Source organism: Centroberyx gerrardi, chromosome 16 (genome assembly GCF_048128805.1).
Source record: "Centroberyx gerrardi isolate f3 chromosome 16, fCenGer3.hap1.cur.20231027, whole genome shotgun sequence".
Taxonomy (NCBI): domain Eukaryota; kingdom Metazoa; phylum Chordata; class Actinopteri; order Beryciformes; family Berycidae; genus Centroberyx; species Centroberyx gerrardi.
Genome location: NC_136012.1, coordinates 1,121,363 through 1,142,949, shown reverse-complemented (window position 1 = coordinate 1,142,949; position 21,587 = coordinate 1,121,363). Strand labels below are relative to the sequence as shown.

The 21,587-nt window shown below is 42.4% G+C and overlaps 1 protein-coding gene across 4 annotated transcripts in view; it reads left to right on the top strand.

The window, feature by feature from the left end:
- LOC139927955 (protein NLRC3-like) overlaps positions 1–21,587 on the top strand; it is a 48,794-nt gene that overhangs the window by 22,839 nt on the left and 4,368 nt on the right. For 2 of the 4 annotated variants that reach the window (XM_078288990.1, XM_078288988.1), the window contains 3 exons: positions 8,049–8,222; positions 8,677–8,850; positions 10,003–10,049. In XM_078288990.1, coding sequence (XP_078145116.1) covers positions 8,049–8,222; positions 8,677–8,850; positions 10,003–10,049 — 395 coding nt within the window. Of the gene's footprint in view, positions 1–8,048; positions 8,223–8,676; positions 8,851–10,002; positions 10,054–11,580; positions 11,706–21,587 lie in introns of all 4 variants that reach the window. The other 2 variants (XM_078288987.1, XM_078288989.1) reach the window with 2 other exon arrangements.

Here is a 21,587-nt window from a genome sequence, read left to right as displayed (position 1 = left end):
CAGGTAGATTGGGGTAATTTTTTTTTCCTGAGTAGTGGGTGAGATTTCCAACCTATGTGGAAAGTTTGGGTGCTGTGGGGCTTATGGTTTCTGAGGTCCAGATACTTTTAGGGCACAGGAAGAAAAATAATAATAATAATAATAATAAATATAGCCGCAAGCGGCAATGACGGGGTCCTAGCATCTGGTGACCTCTGGGTTAAATGGGAGATATAGACACCAAATATGGCACATTTCCTCAGAGTAGATATGTGCACAAGTGTACCAGATTCAGTGAAGTTAGCACAAAGCAATCATGGGTTATGGCTCGTTTTGTCAAATATGTGCCATGGCATGAAATTGATTGGCATATTGCGGCCAAACGATATGGAGCAGCCAATATCTTTTAATGTTTTTTAATCATGGGAGTCCAGAGATGATGCATACCAAATTTGGAGTAGATAGGTTCAACGGTGTTGGAGGAGTTCGCCAAAATAGGTTTTTGAGAAAATCCAAAATGGCGGAAAGTGTAATATGGCGGCAGTGGGCGGGGCCTATGAATATGATGTGGCTTCACCTAAGGAATACAGGAAAAAAAGAATTGTGTTTCTATGATTTATAGTGACTGAATTATGAGCATTTAAAATCTAAAATGTTGCTGTAGCGCCCCCTATGGGCAAAATGACAGGACATTCTGGTTTATACCTCAGAGTAGACATCTGCACAAGTGTACAAAATTTGGTGAAGGTAGCACAATGCACTCATGAGTTATGGCAATTTGTGTAAAATAGACCCCGCCCACAACCTCTGACTAAACTTTGGAAGCTAATTATATCAGAACGGTATGGAATATCAAATATCTTTTAATGTTTTTAAATCATGAGAGTCCAGAGATGATGCATGGCAAATTTGGAGATGATTGCCTCAACGGTTTAGGAGGAGTTCGCAAAAATAGGTTTTTGAGAAAATTCAAAATGGCGGAAAATCTAGTCAGACGGAAATGGGCGTGGCCTATCTGGGTAGATGCGTAATGATCCAAGGAATCCAGGAGTAGAGGAATTTAGATTCTATGACTCACGGTTCAGGAGTTATGGACCAAAACGTGAAGTAGGCTGTTATAGCGCCACCATCAGGTAGATTGGGGTAATTTTTGTTTCCTGAGTAGTGGGTGAGATTTCCAACCTATGTGGAAAGTTTGGGTGCTGTGGGGCTTATGGTTTCTGAGGTCCAGATACTTTTAGGGCACGGGAAGAATAATAATAATAATAATAATCGGAACAATTACAATAGGGTTCCCAGCACTACGTGCTAGGACCCCTAATAATAATAATCGGAACAATTACAATAGGGTTCCCAGCACTACGTGCTAGGACCCCTAATAAATATAGCCGCAAGCGGCAATGACGGGGTCCTAGCATCTGGTGACCTCTGGGTTAAATGCGAGATATAGACACTAAATATTGCACATTTCCTCAGAGTAGATATGTGCACAAGTGTACCAGATTCAGTGAAGATAGCACAAAGCAATCATGGGTTATGGCTCGTTTTGTCAAATATGTGCCATGGCATGAAATTGATTGGCATATCGCAGCCAAACGATATGGAGCAGCCAATATCTTTTAATGTTTTTTAATCATGGGAGTCCACAGATGATGCATACCAAATGTGGAGTAGATTGCCTCAACGGTGTAGGAGGAGTTCGCAAAAACATGTTTTTGACAAAATACAACATGGCGGAAAGTCTAATATGGCGGCAATGGGCGGGGCCTATGAATATGATGTGGCTTCACCCAAGGAATACAGGAAAAAAATAATTTTGTTTCTATGACTTATAGTGACTGAATTATGGGCATTTAAAATGTAAAATGTTGCTGTAGCGCCCCCTATGGGCAGAACGACAGGAAATTCTGGTTGGTATCTCAGAGTAGATATCTGCACAAGTGTACAACATTTGGTGAAGGTAGCACAATGCACTCATGAGTTATGGCAATTTTTGTAAAATGGACCCCGCCCACAACCTGTGACTAAACTTTGGAAGCTAATTATATCAGAACGGTATGGAATATCAAATATCTTTTAATGTTTTTTAATCAGGGGAGTCCAGAGATGATGCATGGCAAATTTGGAGATGATTGCCTCAACGGTCTAGGAGGAGTTCGCAAAAATCGGTTTTTGAGAAAATTCAAAATGGCGGAAAATCTAGTCAGACGGAAATGGGCGTGGCCTATCTGGCTAGATGCGTAATGATCCAAGGAATCCACGAGTAGAGGAATTTTGATTCTATGACTCACGGTTCAGGAGTTATGGACCAAAACGTGAAGCAGGCTGTTATAGCGCCACCATCAGGTAGATTGGGGTAATTTTTGTTTCCTGAGTAGTGGGTGAGATTTCCAACCTATGTGGAAAGTTTGGGTGCTGTGGGGCTTATGGTTTCTGAGGTCCAGATACTTTTAGGGCACGAGAAGAAGAAGAAAAATAATAATAATCGTAACAATTACAATAGGGTTCCCAGCACTACGTGCTAGGACCCCTAATAATAATAATAATAATAAACGGAACAATTACAATAGGGTTCCAGCACTACGTGCTAGGACCCCTAAATATAACCGCAAGCGGCAATGACGGGGTCCTAGCATCTGGTGACCTCTGGGTTAAATGTGAGATATAGACACCAAATATTGCACATGTCCTCAGAGTAGATATGTGCACAAGTGTACCAGATTCAGTGACGATAGCACAAAGCCATCACGGGTTATGGCTCATTTTGTCAAAGATGTGCCACGGCATGAAATTGATTGGCATATTGCGGCCAAACGATATGGAGTACCAAATATCTTTTAATGTTTTTTAATCATGGGAGTCCAGAGATGAAGCATACCAAATTTGGAGTAGATAGGTTCAACGGTGTAGGAGGAGTTCGCCAAAATGGGTTTTTGAGAAAATCCAAAATGGCGGAAAGTCTAATATGGCGGCAGTGGGCGGGGCCTATGAATATGATGTGGCTTCACCCAAGGAATACAGGAAAAAAAGAATTTAGTTTCTATGATTTATAGTGACTGAATTATGGGCATTTAAAATCTAAAATGTTGCTGTAGCGCCCCCTATGGGCAAAATGACAGGAACTTCTGGTTGCTATCTCAGAGTAGACATCTGCACAAGTGTACCAAATTTGTTGCAGGTAGCACAATGCACTCATGAGTTATGGCAATTTTTGTGAAATAGACCCCGCCCACAAGCTGTGACTAAACTTTGGAAGCTAATTATATCAGAACGGTGTGGAATATCAAATATCTTTTAATGTTTTTTAATCAGGGGAGTCCAGAGATGATGCATAGCAAATTTGGAGATGATTGCTTCAACGGTCTAGGAGGAGTTCGCAAAAGTAGGTTTTTGAGAAAATTCAAAATGGCGGAAAATCTAGTCAGACGGAAATGGGCGTGGCCTAACTGGGTAGATGCGTAATGATCCAAGGAATCCAGGAGTAGAGGAATTTTGATTCTATGACTGACGGTTCAGGAGTTATGGACCAAAACGTGAAGTAGGCTGTTATAGCGCCACCATCAGGTAGATTGGGGTAATTTTTGTTTCCTGAGTAGTGGGTGAGATTTCCAACCTATGTGGAAAGTTTGGGTGCTGTGGGGCTTATGGTTTCTGAGGTCCAGATACTTTTAGGGCACGAGAAGAAGAAGAAAAATAATAAATATAGCCGCAAGCGGCAATGACGGGGTCCTAGCATCTGGTGACCTCTGGGTTAAATGGGAGATATAGACACCAAATATGGCACATTTCCTCAGAGTAGATATGTGCACAAGTGTACCAGATTCAGTGAAGTTAGCACAAAGCAATCATGGGTTATGGCTCGTTTTGTCAAATATGTGCCATGGCATGAAATTGATTGGCATATTGCGGCCAAACGATATGGAGCAGCCAATATCTTTTAATGTTTTTTAATCATGGGAGTCCAGAGATGATGCATACCAAATTTGGAGTAGATAGGTTCAACGGTGTTGGAGGAGTTCGCCAAAATAGGTTTTTGAGAAAATCCAAAATGGCGGAAAGTGTAATATGGCGGCAGTGGGCGGGGCCTATGAATATGATGTGGCTTCACCTAAGGAATACAGGAAAAAAAGAATTGTGTTTCTATGATTTATAGTGACTGAATTATGAGCATTTAAAATCTAAAATGTTGCTGTAGCGCCCCCTATGGGCAAAATGACAGGACATTCTGGTTTATACCTCAGAGTAGACATCTGCACAAGTGTACAAAATTTGGTGAAGGTAGCACAATGCACTCATGAGTTATGGCAATTTGTGTAAAATAGACCCCGCCCACAACCTCTGACTAAACTTTGGAAGCTAATTATATCAGAACGGTATGGAATATCAAATATCTTTTAATGTTTTTAAATCATGAGAGTCCAGAGATGATGCATGGCAAATTTGGAGATGATTGCCTCAACGGTTTAGGAGGAGTTCGCAAAAATAGGTTTTTGAGAAAATTCAAAATGGCGGAAAATCTAGTCAGACGGAAATGGGCGTGGCCTATCTGGGTAGATGCGTAATGATCCAAGGAATCCAGGAGTAGAGGAATTTAGATTCTATGACTCACGGTTCAGGAGTTATGGACCAAAACGTGAAGTAGGCTGTTATAGCGCCACCATCAGGTAGATTGGGGTAATTTTTGTTTCCTGAGTAGTGGGTGAGATTTCCAACCTATGTGGAAAGTTTGGGTGCTGTGGGGCTTATGGTTTCTGAGGTCCAGATACTTTTAGGGCACGGGAAGAATAATAATAATAATAATAATCGGAACAATTACAATAGGGTTCCCAGCACTACGTGCTAGGACCCCTAATAATAATTCCTTGAAATACAATAGGTCCTCGCACCGGACGGTGCTCGGGCCCTAATAATTCCTTGAAATACAATAGGTCCTCGCACCGGACGGTGCTCGGGCCCTAATTATTATTAGGGCGCGAGCACCGACCGGTGCGAGGACCTATTGTATTTCAAGGAATTATTATTATTAGGGCCCGAGCACCGTCCGGTGCGAGGACCTATTGTATTTCAAGGAATTATTATTAGGGCCCGAGCACCGTCCGGTGCGAGGACCTATTGTAATGCAAGGAATTATTATTATTAGGGCCCGAGCACCGACCGGTGCGAGGACCTATTGTAATGCAAGGAATTATTATTATTTTTCTGCCGAATGAATCGCATTTTTGAGGGGCTAAAGGTGCTGGAAAAGTTGCGAAAATTTGCACATACGTCAGAAGTGCTGAAAAATTACGTATTTTATGGGTCTCGCGCATGGGTGTGGCAAAATGGCTCAATAGCGCCCCCTACAAAATTTCAAAACAAAAGCCCCCAACTTTCTGTTTCACCTAGATGTACGAAATTTGGTAGGCACGTGTATCATGTCCAGACTTAAAAAAAAGTCTCTTAGTGCCATGACCTAAACCCAACAGGAAGTCAGCCATTTTGAATTGATTGTGGCATTTTTGTGCATTTTTGGCCATTTACAGGGGTCATATTTTAACGAACTCCTCCTAGGCGGTTAATCGGATCCACCTCAAACTTGCTCAGCGTACATAACAGACCTTGACGATGAAAAGTTGTTAAAAGCTTGAGTTTTCCTCCCACGGCGTGGGCGTGGCCTGGCGTCGAATTTCCATGTTTCGCCATGAAACAGGAAGTGCTTTGTAACTCGGCCGTACATGGTCAAATCTGGCCCAAACTTCACGTTTGATAAGTGTCATGGCCTCAAGACATCGACATGGCAATATTCAGTTATAGTCATAGCGCCACCTACTGGCAAAACAGGAAGTGGTTTGTAACTCCACTGTACATGGTCACATCTGCCCCAAACTTCACATGTTTGATAAGTGTCCCGGCCTCAACATTTGTACATGCCAATATTCAGTTATAGTCATAGCGCCACCTTCTGGCAACACAGGAAGTGCTTTGTTACTCCGCTATACATGGTCAAATCTGCCCCAAACTTCACATTTTTTATGAGAGTCCCGGCCTCAACATTTCTACATGCGAATATTCAGTTATAGTCATAGCGCCACATACTGGCAACACAGGAAGTGGTTTGTAACTCGACTGTCCGTGGTCAAATCTGCACCAAACTTCACATGGTTGATGAGAGTCCCGGGCTGAAGACAATGACATGCCAATATTCAGTTATAGTCATAGCGCCATCTACTGGCAACACAGGAAATGACACGTTCTATACTGCAAATTCTGAGCCGCGTCGATCGGTCAGTGTCCAGTAACGATGCGGCGGCTGCGGCACACCCCGACGTGCGCGAAGTGCGAGGGCCCGATCATCGCTGCTTGCAGCTTTAATTAGGGCCCGAGCACCGACCGGTGCGAGGACCTATTGAAATGCAAGGAATTATTAGGGCCCGAGCACCGACCGGTGTGAGGACCTATTGAAATGCAAGGAATTATTAGGGCCCGAGCACCGACCGGTGCGAGGACCTATTGAAATGCAAGGAATTATTATTATTTTTCTCGGGCCAAATAAATCGCATTTTTGAGGGCCTAAAGCTGCTCGAAAAGTTGCGAAACTTTGCACATGCCTCAGAAGTGGTGTAAATTAGATATTTTATGGCTCTTGCGCATGGGTGTGGCAAAATGGCTCAATAGCGCCCCCTACAAAATTAAAAAAAATACTCATCGCTCTACGTTTCAGCTACATGTACGAAATTTGGCAGGCAGATGTATCATGTCCAGACTTACAAAAAACATCAATAGGTCCCATGACCTAAACCCAACAGGAAGTCAGCCATTTTGCATTTCTTGTGGCATTTTTCTGCATTTTGCCCCATTTACAGGGGTCATACTTTAACGAACTCCTCCTAGGAGGTTAATCGGATCAACCTCAAACTTGCTCAGCGTATGTAACAGACCTTGACGATTAAAAGTTATTCTAAGCTTGAGTTTTCGTCCAACGGCGTGGGCGTGGCGAGGCTTCGAATTTCCATGTTTCGCCACGAAACAGGAAGTGCTATGTAACTCCACTGTACATGGTCAAATCTGCCCCAAACTTCACATGTTTGATAAGTGTCATGGCCTCAAGACATCGACATGGCAATATTCAGTTATAGTCATAGCGCCACCTACTGGCAAAACAGGAAGTGGTTTGTAACTCCACTGTACATGGTCAAATCTGCCCCAAATTTCACATGTTTGATGAGAGTCCCGGCCTGAACACATCTACAGGCCAATATTCAGTTATAGTCATAGCGCCACCTACTGGCAATACAGGAAGTAGTTTGTAACTCGACTGTACATGGCCAAATCTGCCCCAAACTTCACATCTTTGATAAGAGTCCCGGGCTGAAGACATTGACATGCCATTATTCAGTTATAGTCATAGCGCCACCTACTGCCAACACAGGAAGTGGTTTGTAACTCCACTGTACATGGTTACATCTGCCCCAAACTTCACATGTTTGATAAGTGTCATGGTCTCAAGACATCGACATGGCAATATTCAGTTATAGTCATAGCGCCACCTACTGGCAAAACAGGAAGTGGTTTGTAACTCCACTGTACATGCTCACATCTGCCCCAAACTTCACATGTTTGATAAGTATCCCGGCCTCAACATTTCTACAGGCCAATTTTCAATCACAGTCATAGCACCACCTACTGGAAACACAGGAAGTGGTTTGTAACTCCACTGTACATGGTCAAATCTGCACCAAACTTCACATATGTGATGAGAGTCCCGGGCTGAAGACATCGACATGCCAATATTCAGTTATAGTCATAGCGCCACCTACTGCCAACACAGGAAATGACACGTTCTATACTGAAAATTCTGAGATGTGTCGATCGGTCAGTGTCCTGTAACGATGCGGCGGCTGCGGCACACCCCGACTTGCGCGAAGTGCGAGGGCCCGATCATCGCTGCTTGCAGCTTTAATTCCTTGCATTACAATAGGTCCTCACACCGGTCGGTGCTCTGGCCCTAATTCCTTGCATTTCAATAGGGCTTCGCACTGGTCGGTGCTCGGGCCCTAATAACATTTCCATATCTTTTTATGTCCATTAAGGCTGAGCAGCTGTGAGATGTCAGAGAGAAGCTGTGAAGCTCTGGCCTCAGTTCTCAGTTCCCAGTCCTCTAGTCTGAGAGAGCTGGACCTGAGTAACAATGACCTGTGGGTTTCAGGAGTGAAGCTGCTCTCTGCTGGACTGGGGAGTCCACACTGTAAACTGGAAACTCTCAGGTCAGGATTCCTCAACCTGTTCAACACGCGACCAGTTAAATCCTGCTTTACATGCAGGTTAATGTCAGTGAATAAATACCTAACCTGTGTAGGATTTTTCTGCTCACGTGATTCTCAAACCAGTTGTGATACCAACATTTAGCATTACTTTCAAGGCCCTGTGAACTGTTTTCCCTGATTAGATTTAATTATTTAATCTCCTTGCTGTCTCTGTTGTTGAGACCTAAAATACCAGAAAGGAATTATAAGATTCTGCCAGAAATTCAGCTGAGAACTCTCAAACTGATGATTAACTATTTGTATTTGTGATGGTCACAGTTTTCGCTAGCATTAGACTGCATTATCAAATAAATTTCAGAGTAGTGTCCTAATGAGGAAATCTAACATGTACCTATAGCATACCTTGTTGTGTGTGTGTGTGTGTGTGTGTGTGTGTGTGTGTGTGTGTGTGTAGGCTGTCAGGCTGTCTGCTCACAGAGGAAGGCTGTGCTTCTCTGGCCTCAGCTCTGAGCTCCAACCCCTCCCATCTGAGAGAGCTGGACCTGAGCTACAATCATCCAAGAGACTCAGGAGTGAAGCTGCTCTCTGCTGGACTGGAGGATCCACACTGGAGACTGGACACTCTCAGGTATGGAGAAGCTTGCTGCCAGGCAGAGGCAATGTCTAATAGAGGGGTTAGAGTTTGCAGCCATTTTCTCAGTCAGACTGAGAAGCTGAGGAATATTGTTTAAAGCCCCTATGTGTAGAATGTATATGATTATATCATCCTCAAATTAATTTGGAAAAGTTTGTCAGTAGAAAAATGAGACCATCGTGGAGAAAATTGGTTTAGTCTATGTGTTGCTTTCAGTCTGTTCATTCTCTGTGTCCCCCGACCACGGCAACTGGCCGTGCTGACTTACGGCAGAAAGATGGCGCCTCAGCCAAACCAGGAAGAAAACAGAGGCAGTTTGAATGCAGACTAGTTGCTTAGATTGAACAGCGTGAAGCTAATCAATATGGCAGATAGTGGTAACATGGAAGACAGGACTGTAACTGCTGGACCCTCTGCAACAAAACAAAGGTAAACAAAGATAAAAAGCAGTTTTTTTAATGCTCTTAATATGCATTTCAAATGAAAGGTCAGGATCAAACATAACACCAAGATTCTTAATGAAGGGACTTTGTGATACTTTTAAACCATCTTGCTTTTTTGGACCAAAAATTATCATCTCTGTCTTATTAGCATTCAAGAGAAGGAAATTTGATGTCATCCAGCCTTTGACTGCAGATAAGCATGTCTAAGTTTTGTATTTGTAATTGATTTTTAGGTTCAATGGAGAGTTGAGTATCATCTGCGTAGGAATGAAAACCTATTCCATATTTATGGATTCTATTGCTGAGAGGCAGCATGTAAATGGAAAATAGAATTGGGCCAAGGATGGAACCCTGTGGTACACCATAATTGACCTTAACATAATCTGAAGTGCTGTTGTGGAGAACAAAATGAAATCTGTTAGATAGATATGATCTGAACCATGAAAGAGCAGTACCACTGATGCCAACATAATCCTCTAGACGATGCAAAAGTACATCATGGTCGGCAGTATCGAACGCCACACTAAGGTCGAGAAACACAAGAATCGAGGTCAGACCAGAATCGGCAGCAAGCGCCAGTTTAATGTTTAATGGTGGATATGAGTGACGTCATCTGGAAAAATCATTCAACAGAAGGTTATTTATTGCCCATGCTTCCATCATCAAAGAGAATATGCTGGTCTGACTTTGTTTATCCCCTCAGTGTGGACCATGGTGGAGTGCAGATGTTGAAACCAGGTCTGAGGAAGTGTAAGTATGTATTTAGTTTTATTAATGAAAACAAAGCAGCACACATTCAGCTATTTAGATGGTATTTGCAGTTTCTTCTGTATGTTCTAAGCTGCTTTTAACTGTTGAACCCCCCAAAAAACATATAGCTGATGCGTGATTACAAAGACATTCTTTACTCCATGATTTTAGTTTTACTATTTATTTAAAGGATAAGGCTGGTGTTTTTTAATGCATTTCTTACTGTCAACAAATCCTATGAAAATAACAAAATCAGCAATTAATTTGTTTTGCTAACAAGTCTCGTCCATGTAGCCGATGCCCAATAAAGCCATGTCTCAGTAGCCATAGAACTCCATTGTATTATAAAAAACTATTAAAAACACGTCAAAGAGCCATGCCGTTGCTCTGGACAGCATATTTCATCATTGCGATGCACCGGGCCAGCCGACTTTTTCCTCAAACAACTTAATAAGCTGACCGTAAACACATTTTCAATCTCAGGAAAGTAGTTCCGTAGCACCGAAAATAGTCCCTGTCATAATGAAGAATTTGTTCCCATTTGAATTTGATTTGGTAATAACTACAATAGCCTGACTTTTCATGATAACAGTTAGCGATTTTTAAAATTGAAACTATGTCTTTGTGAGCTGTATTTCAAGGTTTTTAGCTTACAATTGGAGCCACTGACTTCCGGTTTGAAGGCTAAAAAGCAGAGGTGACTCGAGTCAGACTCGAGTCACAGTTTTAATTGCTTGAGACTTGACTTGATGCATGAAGAGAAGACTTGAGACTTGACTTGACTTGGGTTCTGCTGACTTTGGACTTGACTTTGACTTGTACTTTGATGACTTGAAAAGGTTTCTAAAGTCTTGACAAAAGATCTTGGCCTGGATCTACTAAACGTTTGCGCCAGTGAAAATCGCATTGCGGGTGCTAAAACCTTGTTCTCTGATAATTTACTAAGACAGCGCACAGCGCATTTTGCGCCTGAAATCATGGGTTGATCTGGGTGCGCTTTTTTTGCAGTTTGATCTAATTGCATATGCATTTGTGGGTGTTCCAAGGATGAAGCGCAAAATTAAGGAAGGGTTTTATGGAAAACGTGAGGACGTGATTTATCAAGAGGTGGTGGTTGTTAACACCTGTTGATTGCACACGGAATTTAAGACCTAGGAAAAGCATGTCTTATCATTTTGTGCACAGCATGGCTCCAAAGAGACTGGCTCTGGAACCGGCTCCAAGATCAAAGTGACAGAGTCATCTACACATCATAACATGTAGCCATTAGATCGCATCCCTATTATAATTCCGATCACAGGTTTAAACGGGTATGCTGATTTAAAAATACACCATTTAAGCGTCATTGGCAGAGTAACAGAATGCTCACTCAATATGCAGACTATTACCTAAATATACAAAAAGGAAAACGCACGCTCGCACGCTCTTCTCTGGATTTGCTGACACTTATTAAGAGCCAATATCTGAGCGGCATAGCCTTGATGTAAACAATGCAGCTAAAACATGTGTGCGTAATAACCTCTCCGTGGAGAGGTGTGTGTGCGGCTTCATACCTTCACCAGGTCTCCATCCCTCCCACACTGGCACCTGTGTCTCAGTCAGGCTCTCCTGCTGCTCCTCCAAGGGAGTTAAGGCTCCTCTTTGGCTTTATTTATGGTAAGGATTTTTGCTCACCTCCTCATATCATACCAGCGCGTTTTACCTCCGCTAAATTGCGCTTGTGGTGCCCAACTGCATTCACTTTATTTGTTATGTCATTCCAGAGTGACTTTTTATGCACTGGTAAAACATCTCTTCTTTGCAGCTCTTTGGGGTTTTCTCTGCCACCAACACTTCCAGCTCCACTGGAGAGACATTTGCGCTTCTTTTGCCCGTCATTACGTTGCCCCAAATAGGCTATTGTGCGCATTGTTTGGCCCTTATATTTGCACAGTCACAATTATAATTAATTTTCTGCGCCTCCGCTCATTTGCGTGCGCTACTTTACTAAATACCATGTGCTGGCGGTACAAATTTCACCCGTTGCTTTTGCGCTGCGCCTGGAATTGCGACATGTTAGTAGAGCCGGCCCATGTTTGTGTAAATGACTTAGATTGAAAGTGATGAGATTTGTTCCACCAGACGACTGAATTTAAATTCTGTTTTCTGAATTTGTATGGAATGATTGAATTTATTGAAGTTGAAACTGATTATAGAAATCAAACTCATGATGCTCTTACCAAGTTTTTATCCTATTTAAACCATATTGCATTGAAAAGTCCTAGATATTTAGTTTTCTTTAAGATATTAAATTGATACTGGACTCTTGATTTGTTCTGACTTGACTTGACTTGTTCTACATTTAGACTTGAGACTTGACATTAATGAGGTAGACTTGACTTGGTAATCTACATGTAGACTTGAGACTTGACTTGAGACTTGTGCTTCAAGACTTGAGACTGACTTGGGACTCGAGCAAAGCTGACTCGGTCACGCCTCTGCTAAAAAGGGTACGTGGGAAGCAGCGCCGGCGGCACGGGGGGCATTGGGGGGCAATGCCTGTCCAAATGGGCTTTTGTGCCCCCCCAAAATTGAAGCCTAGAAGGTACTAAAATAAAACACACGAGATTTCTGAGCATTTATACTTTATATTTACATTTATATTTATATTTATTACATTTACGCTATTCTACTCATTATTTCGGGTGCTGCCCTAATAATATAGATAGGAGGATGCGGTCAATCTCATATTATTCCATTGCGCATGCGTTTGAGATCAGAGCTGCCACACAGTCAGAAACACAGCCTCTGATTGGTCGACAAGTCAGGAACCCAGCCTCTGATTGGTCAACAGACTCAACCCAAGGCATCATGGAATTGCTATACTAGTGGACGGCTAACAACAACAATAACTGTTTTTAACACGGAAAAATGAATAAATAATCACAGAAGACATTCAGTGTTGGATTTATCATTATGAATTTATTTTACAAAGTCTCCAAAAAGACACTGCAGTTCAAAGCTGGATTACAAAGCTTCTGGAAGGGATACGATCGCACCGGAGCCCTCAACTGTTAGCTTCTGGGCAAAAAAAAAGTAAGTCTCTCTAATGCAGCGTTCCAGACATATTTAGTATGTCGTATACGCAACAAGTCCGACATTGTTGACCTGAGGGGGTTAAAATACATAATATAGCCTACAATATAGTAGGCTACAAGTTATATATTAGTGTCGTTGTATTTTAGCATGGTAAAGCAAATTGGTCCATTTGGACGGGAGACGTGCAGCAGCAGTGAATAAATCAATGTGCATTATAAAAAATATAAACATTGTAAATTTGCAGAGAAACCCTTATTAACAAGAGGCGTTTTGCTTATGCAAAGAAATAAATCTATTTAAACGAGATATTTGCTTGCCACAAAACAATTCTGTGAACTGACAAAGAATGAAATTAATAAGCTTTGTTAGTGAAATATCCTTCAAAAAGTGTAAACTAATGGCGTTCTATTATGATTTTTCTTATGTTACGTTGAAAAATCATTGTGCCCCCCCGAGAAAATGTAATGTCCGTCCACGAATTTGTTTCTCCCGCCGAGTCTGGTGGGCAGTCGGAAAGTAATGGGAGTAGAGCAAACGCATTGTTGATTTTGTTATTTTCATAGGATTTGTTGACGATAAGAAATGTATTTAAAAACACCAGCGGTATCCTTTAATTGGTTTGCTCCCAAGTTCAACAGCTTCTTCTCTCCACTAAATTAAACAAGCATGATGACATTTCTCTGCTATAATTATGAACCAATGAGTGAGGAGCAATAATTTACGGCAATTAAGATTATGCATGAAGCGTTTTGTGAATGTGGGTTACACCAACCGACTAAAAGTTACAAAATAATAGTAATACAGAATTGTATACATTTATCAGTACACAGGATATGATGTTACTATCCCTTAATCCAAAGTGAGCATTTATATAGAGGCCCAATTCAGAGTTTAACAGAATGATATACTACCATACAAATGATGAGTACCATCAAAAATATCAGGCTATACCGTCATAAATCTACAGCATCATGAGACAGGCAGCATTCACCAGCTACCTAACCCTAACCCTCTAGCTTCAGGGCGAGTGAGTGCAGGCAAGTCATTGGGGTTATCAAGTGGGCACCTTCCTTCACTGATTTTCTGTTGAATTAGGCCCACAACACCTCAAGAAGGCTCAACAGTGTATTCCAGCGTCCCAGAAACACCCCCCTCTTTGCCCAGACTCAGCAGACCCAAGTGCACTACACTGCTGTCACTGTCACCTGCACCTTTGACACAAACAACACTACCAACAACACTACTTTACAGTACACACTACCAGGGCTTGAAATTAACTTTTTTGATCACCAGCCAATAGAGCTACTAGATTTTAAACCTGCAATAAGTGATTTCAGACCCTATAACCAATCCTGAAACTAAGTGTGCTATGTGGAGATTTCCTTGAGATATAATGATATAAACCAATATCCACACACGCGGGCCAGCTGTGTTGTTGTTTTCACCTCTTTTCTAAAGCTTGTTGTCAAAATCAGGACCGACTCAAAGCTCCTCCCAGGCCATTCAGTAGCTTTCCATTTTTTAAAAACTAGCTTGTCTCCTCTCTCACTGTTTAAAAGCGGCGCTCACCCCCTCCCATTCCTGAAAAAAGTTCTCGTAATGGCGAAATCGATGAAGTGAGCACGTAAACTTGTTAACTAGTAAACTTGCTACCTACCTCTTCACTTGTCATTGTGGGACATGTAACCTTCAGCGGGAAAAATCTGGCAAAGCGAGACTGGTAACCGGCGTCATTTAGCTTAGCTACAGCCTTTATGCATGGTTTGTCCTTAGGGGCTTCCGTAGTCCAGTTGTTTTGCTATGCTTTATTTACAAATGTGTTTCTGTCACCCTTTACTGGTCGGAAAATCGCTTAGTGCAGCTTTAAAATTACCCAGCCAATCAGAATTTCCACTAGCCAAAATGTTTTTCTTGAAATAAACCAGATTATGTCAGCCACTGCATCAATTTAAACATATTTATCAATAAAAATAAAAGATAACATAATGTATCCATAAATTGCAATTGCCATTCAAATTCAATTTGTAACAGTAAATATATACTCAATACTAGGACTGCAAGCAGTCATGGACAGGGCCGGCAGATGTAGCGTAAGAAAGAAGAAAAAGAGAGTTACAACATCACAATTTACCATTTGGCAGACGCTTTTATCCAAAGTGACATACATATGAGATTTTAATACAACACAAGCAAGGATCTAGTCAGGAGAGAACAACGAGAGTAAGTGCCATAAAGCTAAGTTCTGGTCCGACAGGACATAGGTGCTACGAGGCACTGCATAGAGGCAGGTAAAGACATTTTTTTTCTTAAAGATTGAGAGGGACTCTGTGGATTGAATGGAGTTTGGTAACTCATTCCACCACAGAGGAACCACAGAAGAGAAGAGTCTGGATAGAGACTTAGGGCCTTGTTGTGGTGGCAGCACCAGGCTCCGCTCCTTGGCAGAGCGTAGTGAGTGGGTGGGAGCGTAGACCTGAATGAGGGAGTTCAGGTAGGTGGGAGCCATTTTGGTTGCTGCTTTGTAGGCAAGCATCAAGGACTTGAACTTGATGCGGGCAGCAACTGGGAGCCAGTGGAGAGATATGAATCGGCGGTGTGACGTGCTGTTTTGGGCTGGTTGAAGACCAGACGCACCGCCGCGTTCTGGATCATCTGCAGAGGTTTGAGCGTACATGCCAGTAAGGAGTTGCAGTAGTCAAGGCGTGATATTACAAGCACCTGAACTAGGAGTTGTGCTGCATGTTCAGACAGGTAGGGTCTAATCTTCCTGAACAGAGCAAATCCACATGACCGAGCAACAGAAGCCACATGCTTCTTAAAGGTTAGTTGGTCATTAATCATGACACCCAAGTTTCTGGCAGACTTTGCGGGAATGAGCTGAGCTGATTCGAGCTGGATACTGATCTGTTGTTGTACAGAGGGACTGGCTGGGATGACAAGGAGCTCAGTCTTTGATAGGTTAAGCTGAAGGTGGCGTTCCTTCATCCATGCCCAGATATCGGCAAGGCATGCCGATATCCGTGCCGAGACTGTGGGGTCTTCTGGCGGGAACGATAGGAAGAGCTGGGTGTCGTCAGCATATGAATGGTATGAGAAGCCATGTGAGCGGATGACTGCACCAAGTGAGGTGGTGTATATTGAAAAGAGAAGGGGTCCAAGCACTGACCCTTGAGGTACCCCTGTGGACAAGCAGTGCGATTTAGACACTTCCCCCCTCCAAGACACTCTAAAAGATCTCCCTGAGAGGTAGGACTCAAACCAGCGGAGAGCAGATCCTGAAAAGCCAAGCTCAGCGAGTGTGGAGAGGAGGATTTGGTGGTGAACTGTGTCAAAGGCAGCCGAGGTCTAGCAACATTAGAACAGAGGACTGACCAGCAGCTCTAGCTGATCGCAGTGTTTCCACTACAGACAAGAGCGCAGTCTCTGTAGAGTGTCCGCGTTTGAAGCCAGACTGGTTAGGATAATACAGGTTGTTCTCAGAAAGGAATTCAGAGACTCGATTAAAGACTGTGGACTTGGAAAGGAAGGTGAGGAGTGAAACCAGCCTGTAATTTTCAACCTGAGATGGGTTGAGTGTAGGTTTTCTTTAGTAACTCGAGCTTGCTTAAAAGCAGTGGGGAACACACCCGCTGTAAGTGAGGAGTTGATGATGTGTGTGACTGCAGGGATAAGTGTGGGCGAAATGGTCTGCAGGAGGTTGGAGGGTATGGGGTCCAACGGACAGATAGTGGGACAAGAGTCAAGCAGAAGCTTGGAGACTTGCTCCTCAGTAAGATGGGAAAATAAGAGGAGTGAGGCCCTGTTAGCTGGGGCAGAGCTAGCTATCAGAGAACTGATTACTGATGGCAGAAACCTTATCAGTAAAGAAGGATGCGAAGAGGTCAGCAGTAGGGCTGAAACGATTCCTCGAGAAACTCGAGTAACTCGATAACTAAAAATCATCGATGCAAATTCTTTGCATCGAAGCTTCGTTTAATCCATATAACTATATACATGCTCAGTGTTTCGCACGGATGATTATTACTGTTGCACAACGCGCTGGAGAAAGAGAGAGAAAATAGCGAGGGGAGAAGAGACAGGCCAGAGAAAACGACAGAAAGTGTCCAAAGTTTCGGATCCAGTGTTGCCAATTTGGCGACTTTGTCGCTAGACTTAGCGACTTTTCAGACCCCCCTGGCGACTTTATTTCTCAAAAGCGACTAGCGACAAATCTGCCGACTTTTTCTGACCATGGGAAGCAATGTTAATGCGTTGAATCCCAAAGCATTTGGCAATAAATTGGTTCGGCTGATGCCGGTTTTCTCTACTTGCTTGTCTAATCCAGAGAGGTCTGACGGTCACAGCGCTTCCCACACACAGCGTAGCTCCCTCCCTCCGCTGAGAGCAGGGACTGTAGGATAGGGTCCACTTGTAATTGCTACCGGCGTACGCCGAAACTGGCCGGGTGGGCGGAGTCAGCACTTAATATTAAAACGGGATGAGATGAAGGCTAGTAAAGAATGCACGTTAATTATGGCTATATGTAATGGCTAGTTAAGAACGTAAATCAATATGGTGGCTAGTTATGATGTCCCTAAGTTAGCTAAGTTTTGCTCAAGAAAATAACCACAGAAAATAAAATACTGCAGTCAATTTGTGAAAGCCTGAGCTTCATTCATGTTATTATTATGATAGTCACACACACATACACACACACACACACACACACACACACACACCTACTCCCCTCACAATGATGCATAAAATACCCCAGAAAGCAAAATATCAGGTGGTGTAAGTAGCAATTGGAGCCTAAAATGCACCAGTCCAATACAGCAGGTATATTCAGTTTAGTTTGATTGCAGTGAGTAGGGTCAGCAGGTGTAGGGCAACCCTTCAACATAGCAAATAAATGTACATTAGCCAGTCTTATGAACTTGTATGATATTTAGGCCTAGTAATAAATATCAATAATAATTATTATTTCACCTCGTTTTCAGTAAATCACAGTGTCGTATGGACAGCTTCGTGCGGACAGCTTTTCTCTTTTGTATATTTACTATTGCTCTTTAATAAAGCAAAAGTATTTCTTATCCGATTACTCGATTAATCGATGGAATAATCGCTAGAATACTCGATTACTAAAATAATCGATAGCTGCAGCCCTAGTCAGCAGTGAGCAAAGTTGAGGGTGGAGGTGGTGGAGGGTTGAGGAGTGAGTTAAAAGCTGAAAATAATTTTCAAGCGTCTTTGGCGATGCTGATTTTCTCCTGATAATAAGTGGTCTTGGCACTTTTTAAATGGGAGGAGAATGCTGATAGGAGAGACTGATAGTCACTGAGGTCAGTGGGATCTCTGGACTTGCGCCATTTCCTCTTAGCTGCTCTGAGCCCCGCCCGTTGCTGTCTGATGACACTGGTGAGCCATGGACTAGGGGGGGGTGTTACGAGCAGGTTTGGATGAGAGTGGGCAGAGATTGTTTAGAGAGGCAGCTAGCGAGGAGCAGAGTTTGTCTGTAGCCTCATTGACGTGGAGTGAGGAGAATTCATTATGAGGAGGCATGGTAGCCGACCCTCATTGGAAAGCTGAGCCGGTGTAAGGGGACGACAGTCAGATTTGCCGTGGAGCAGTTTCGAGTCACAATCAGATCAAGTGTATTGCCTGCTTTGTGTGTTGGAGGGGTGGAAACCTGTTTGAGGTCAAATGAGGACAGAAGTGAAAGGAAGTCAGCCGCTTGGGGTTTGTCAAGATGGATATTCATGTCCCCCATGACAATCAGTGGGGTGCCATCTTCAGGAATGGCTGAGAATAGCATGTCCAGTTCCCCAGTAGTCCTGGTGGGCGATATATGACAACCACAAACAGCTTAACAGGAGCGGTTGCATGGTATTCAAAGGAGGAGTTATTGCTTAGAGGAGAAAGCTTAGTAAATTTCCAGTATTTGGAAATGAGGGCACCGGTACCACCTCCACGTCCAACGGAACGAGGTGTGTGGGAGAAAGTGGAGTCAGCTGAAAGCGCAGCTGGTGTGGCTGTGTTTTCTGGACGGATCCAGGTTTCGGTCAGGGCTAGTACCTGAATGTCAGATAGGTTTGCAAGAGCTTGGATAAATTCTGTTTTATTTACAGCACACTGACAATTCCATAAGCCAAAGGAAAAAGCGGAGGAAGTAGATGAGGCTTTTCATCACTCAGGACTCGAACTCACAACCTTTGACACCAAGGGCAAGTCACAAACTTGCTGAGGTATCTGAGAAGTGACTTGGCAACAGGCGGCTTTACACTATGACTGAGGCAACCACCAGGGTGCATAAGATCTGTCCATCCATATTAAGGCAGATTTCAAACTAGTGTCAAATATTCAGTTTTCAAGATAAAATTCTGAGAATTTGCGTACTTTATCTAGACAACACAGAGATGTCTATAATTTATTTGTACAAGGATTGAATGCTCCTTAAGCGAAAAACTGATCAGTTGAAAAATAAAAAGTTGTAAATGAAACAAAAATTATTGTAACCAAAAGGTATTCATTGTAAGTTAAAATCAAGAACCAAAACCATGATAAAACAATTGAGTTGAGAGCAAAACAATTAGTTCTAAACCTGTAAAACATTAAGTTAAGTAAAAATACTGCTGACCAAATACATAAATAAAAAAATATTGAAACCAAAGTAAGTGTTTGTGTTTTTAACAAATAATCTTTTTGAATTTCAAAATGTTCTTCTGTTAAATATTTTGTCGATCTTTCTCTTTGCAGACTTTGTTTCACTCATTCACAAATCCTTTTTTTGCTTTCTCAGTTCAGTTTTCTCTCGGGTAATTTTGGCCCTCTTTTGACATGGAGTGGGGGGTCAGAGGGGGGTCTCTGAGGGGGAGCAGTTCAGGCTCGTCGCTGCTGCCTGTAATGCGCAGCAAGTAGGGATGCGTGGTCTGCGTGATGGCTGCGAATCATGGTCTTTATTGTGTTTATTATTTATATGATCGTGATCTCCATTAATCTTTAATGGAGCATGTTTGTCACACACACACACAAAATTTGTTTATAAAAGTAAGACAATGCCAATTCAGTATCTGGAATCAAGGATATTTTTTTGCCTTGCATCTCAAATTGCTTCCAGTTTCTTTTCACTACAATGCGTGCAGTTGTTTTAAGGATTTTGGTGTCTCGCACACATGCAATAGCACAATGGTCACTAATGTCGTTCGAGACATCAGTTGCTATGTACTTGTGGGGAGTATTTGTTAAAATTAAGTCAATCAGTGTGGATTTGTAATAATCTGTGTTAAATTAAATGAGTTACAGTAGTTCTTTAGGAGATCAGAGCATGATGTTTGCCAGTCCAGGTTCAAATCCCCCATCAACAGAAGTTCTGAGTTTTTAAATTTAGAAAGCAGGGACAAAAATTGAATTCAAAGAGTAATTTGTAGCAGATGGTGGTCGATAACAACAGGCAACAACAATACTTGAAGATGCTGATAAATTAAGTTTCAAAGTTTCAAAATAATTCAAATTACTTAGGCACTGAAACTGAAGTTATCACAGATGATACAAATTTATCTTTGACATAAATTGCTGTACCTCCACCCCCAAAGCAATATAGCCAGTCAGAGATGGAATTGTCTAAGATAGATTTCTTTAGCCAGGTTTCTGAGAGCATAATGATATCAGGATCAGCTGTTTTAACTCATACTTTAAGTAGATCAAGCTTTGGAAGAAGACTTCTAACATTGATGTGGAAACACTTTAATCCTTTGCATTGCTGAAAATCTAGTGGGGTGGAAATATTCTGAATCTCAGCTACAGGGCCAGGATTAGGTTGAATGTTTCCTGACAACAACAAAAGAAGCAGAATAATGAGCCTTGTTTTTATGTTACATAAATCCAGTTTATCCAGCGCAATCCAGTCGATCATTTTCAGAGACAATGAAATGCATCTGCAAAACCAAATAACACTGGAGATGCAAACAAACCCTTAAACAATTTCTGTCCCAAATTGACGGTGGGGAACACATCCAACGCTGATCTGCGCTTCCCGTGATTGAGAGAGGGAGAGACAAATGTTCCCAGATTCAGAGAGAAGTTCATCTTGTGATAGTTCATCTGAGATGTCTAATTCCTTAAAGTCCAGCCTTATTAGTACTATTAACAGGAGAGGTAGTCCCAAAGAAGGCATTTTGAATTCCGTTAATGAAATCAGGAAAACAGTTTTTATTGTCCAGCAATGCGCTCAAGACAAGCTACAACAATACGGACCATCATAAGAGATGTTGTCCTCTTGCTTCATACATTTTATACATTGTCGATCTAGACCCAAAGTCCAGTATTTTCCGCCATTGTAAGCTTCATATAGTTCGTGGATGTCAAATAAAGTCAGCCGAACAAGCAATCCGGCATGGTTACCTGCGGCCCAGTTGCAAAAGGTGATGCTCTGCTGCCAGGCACTCCGCTGACAACAGTCGCCCGGTTCTCACGCCCGGTCCA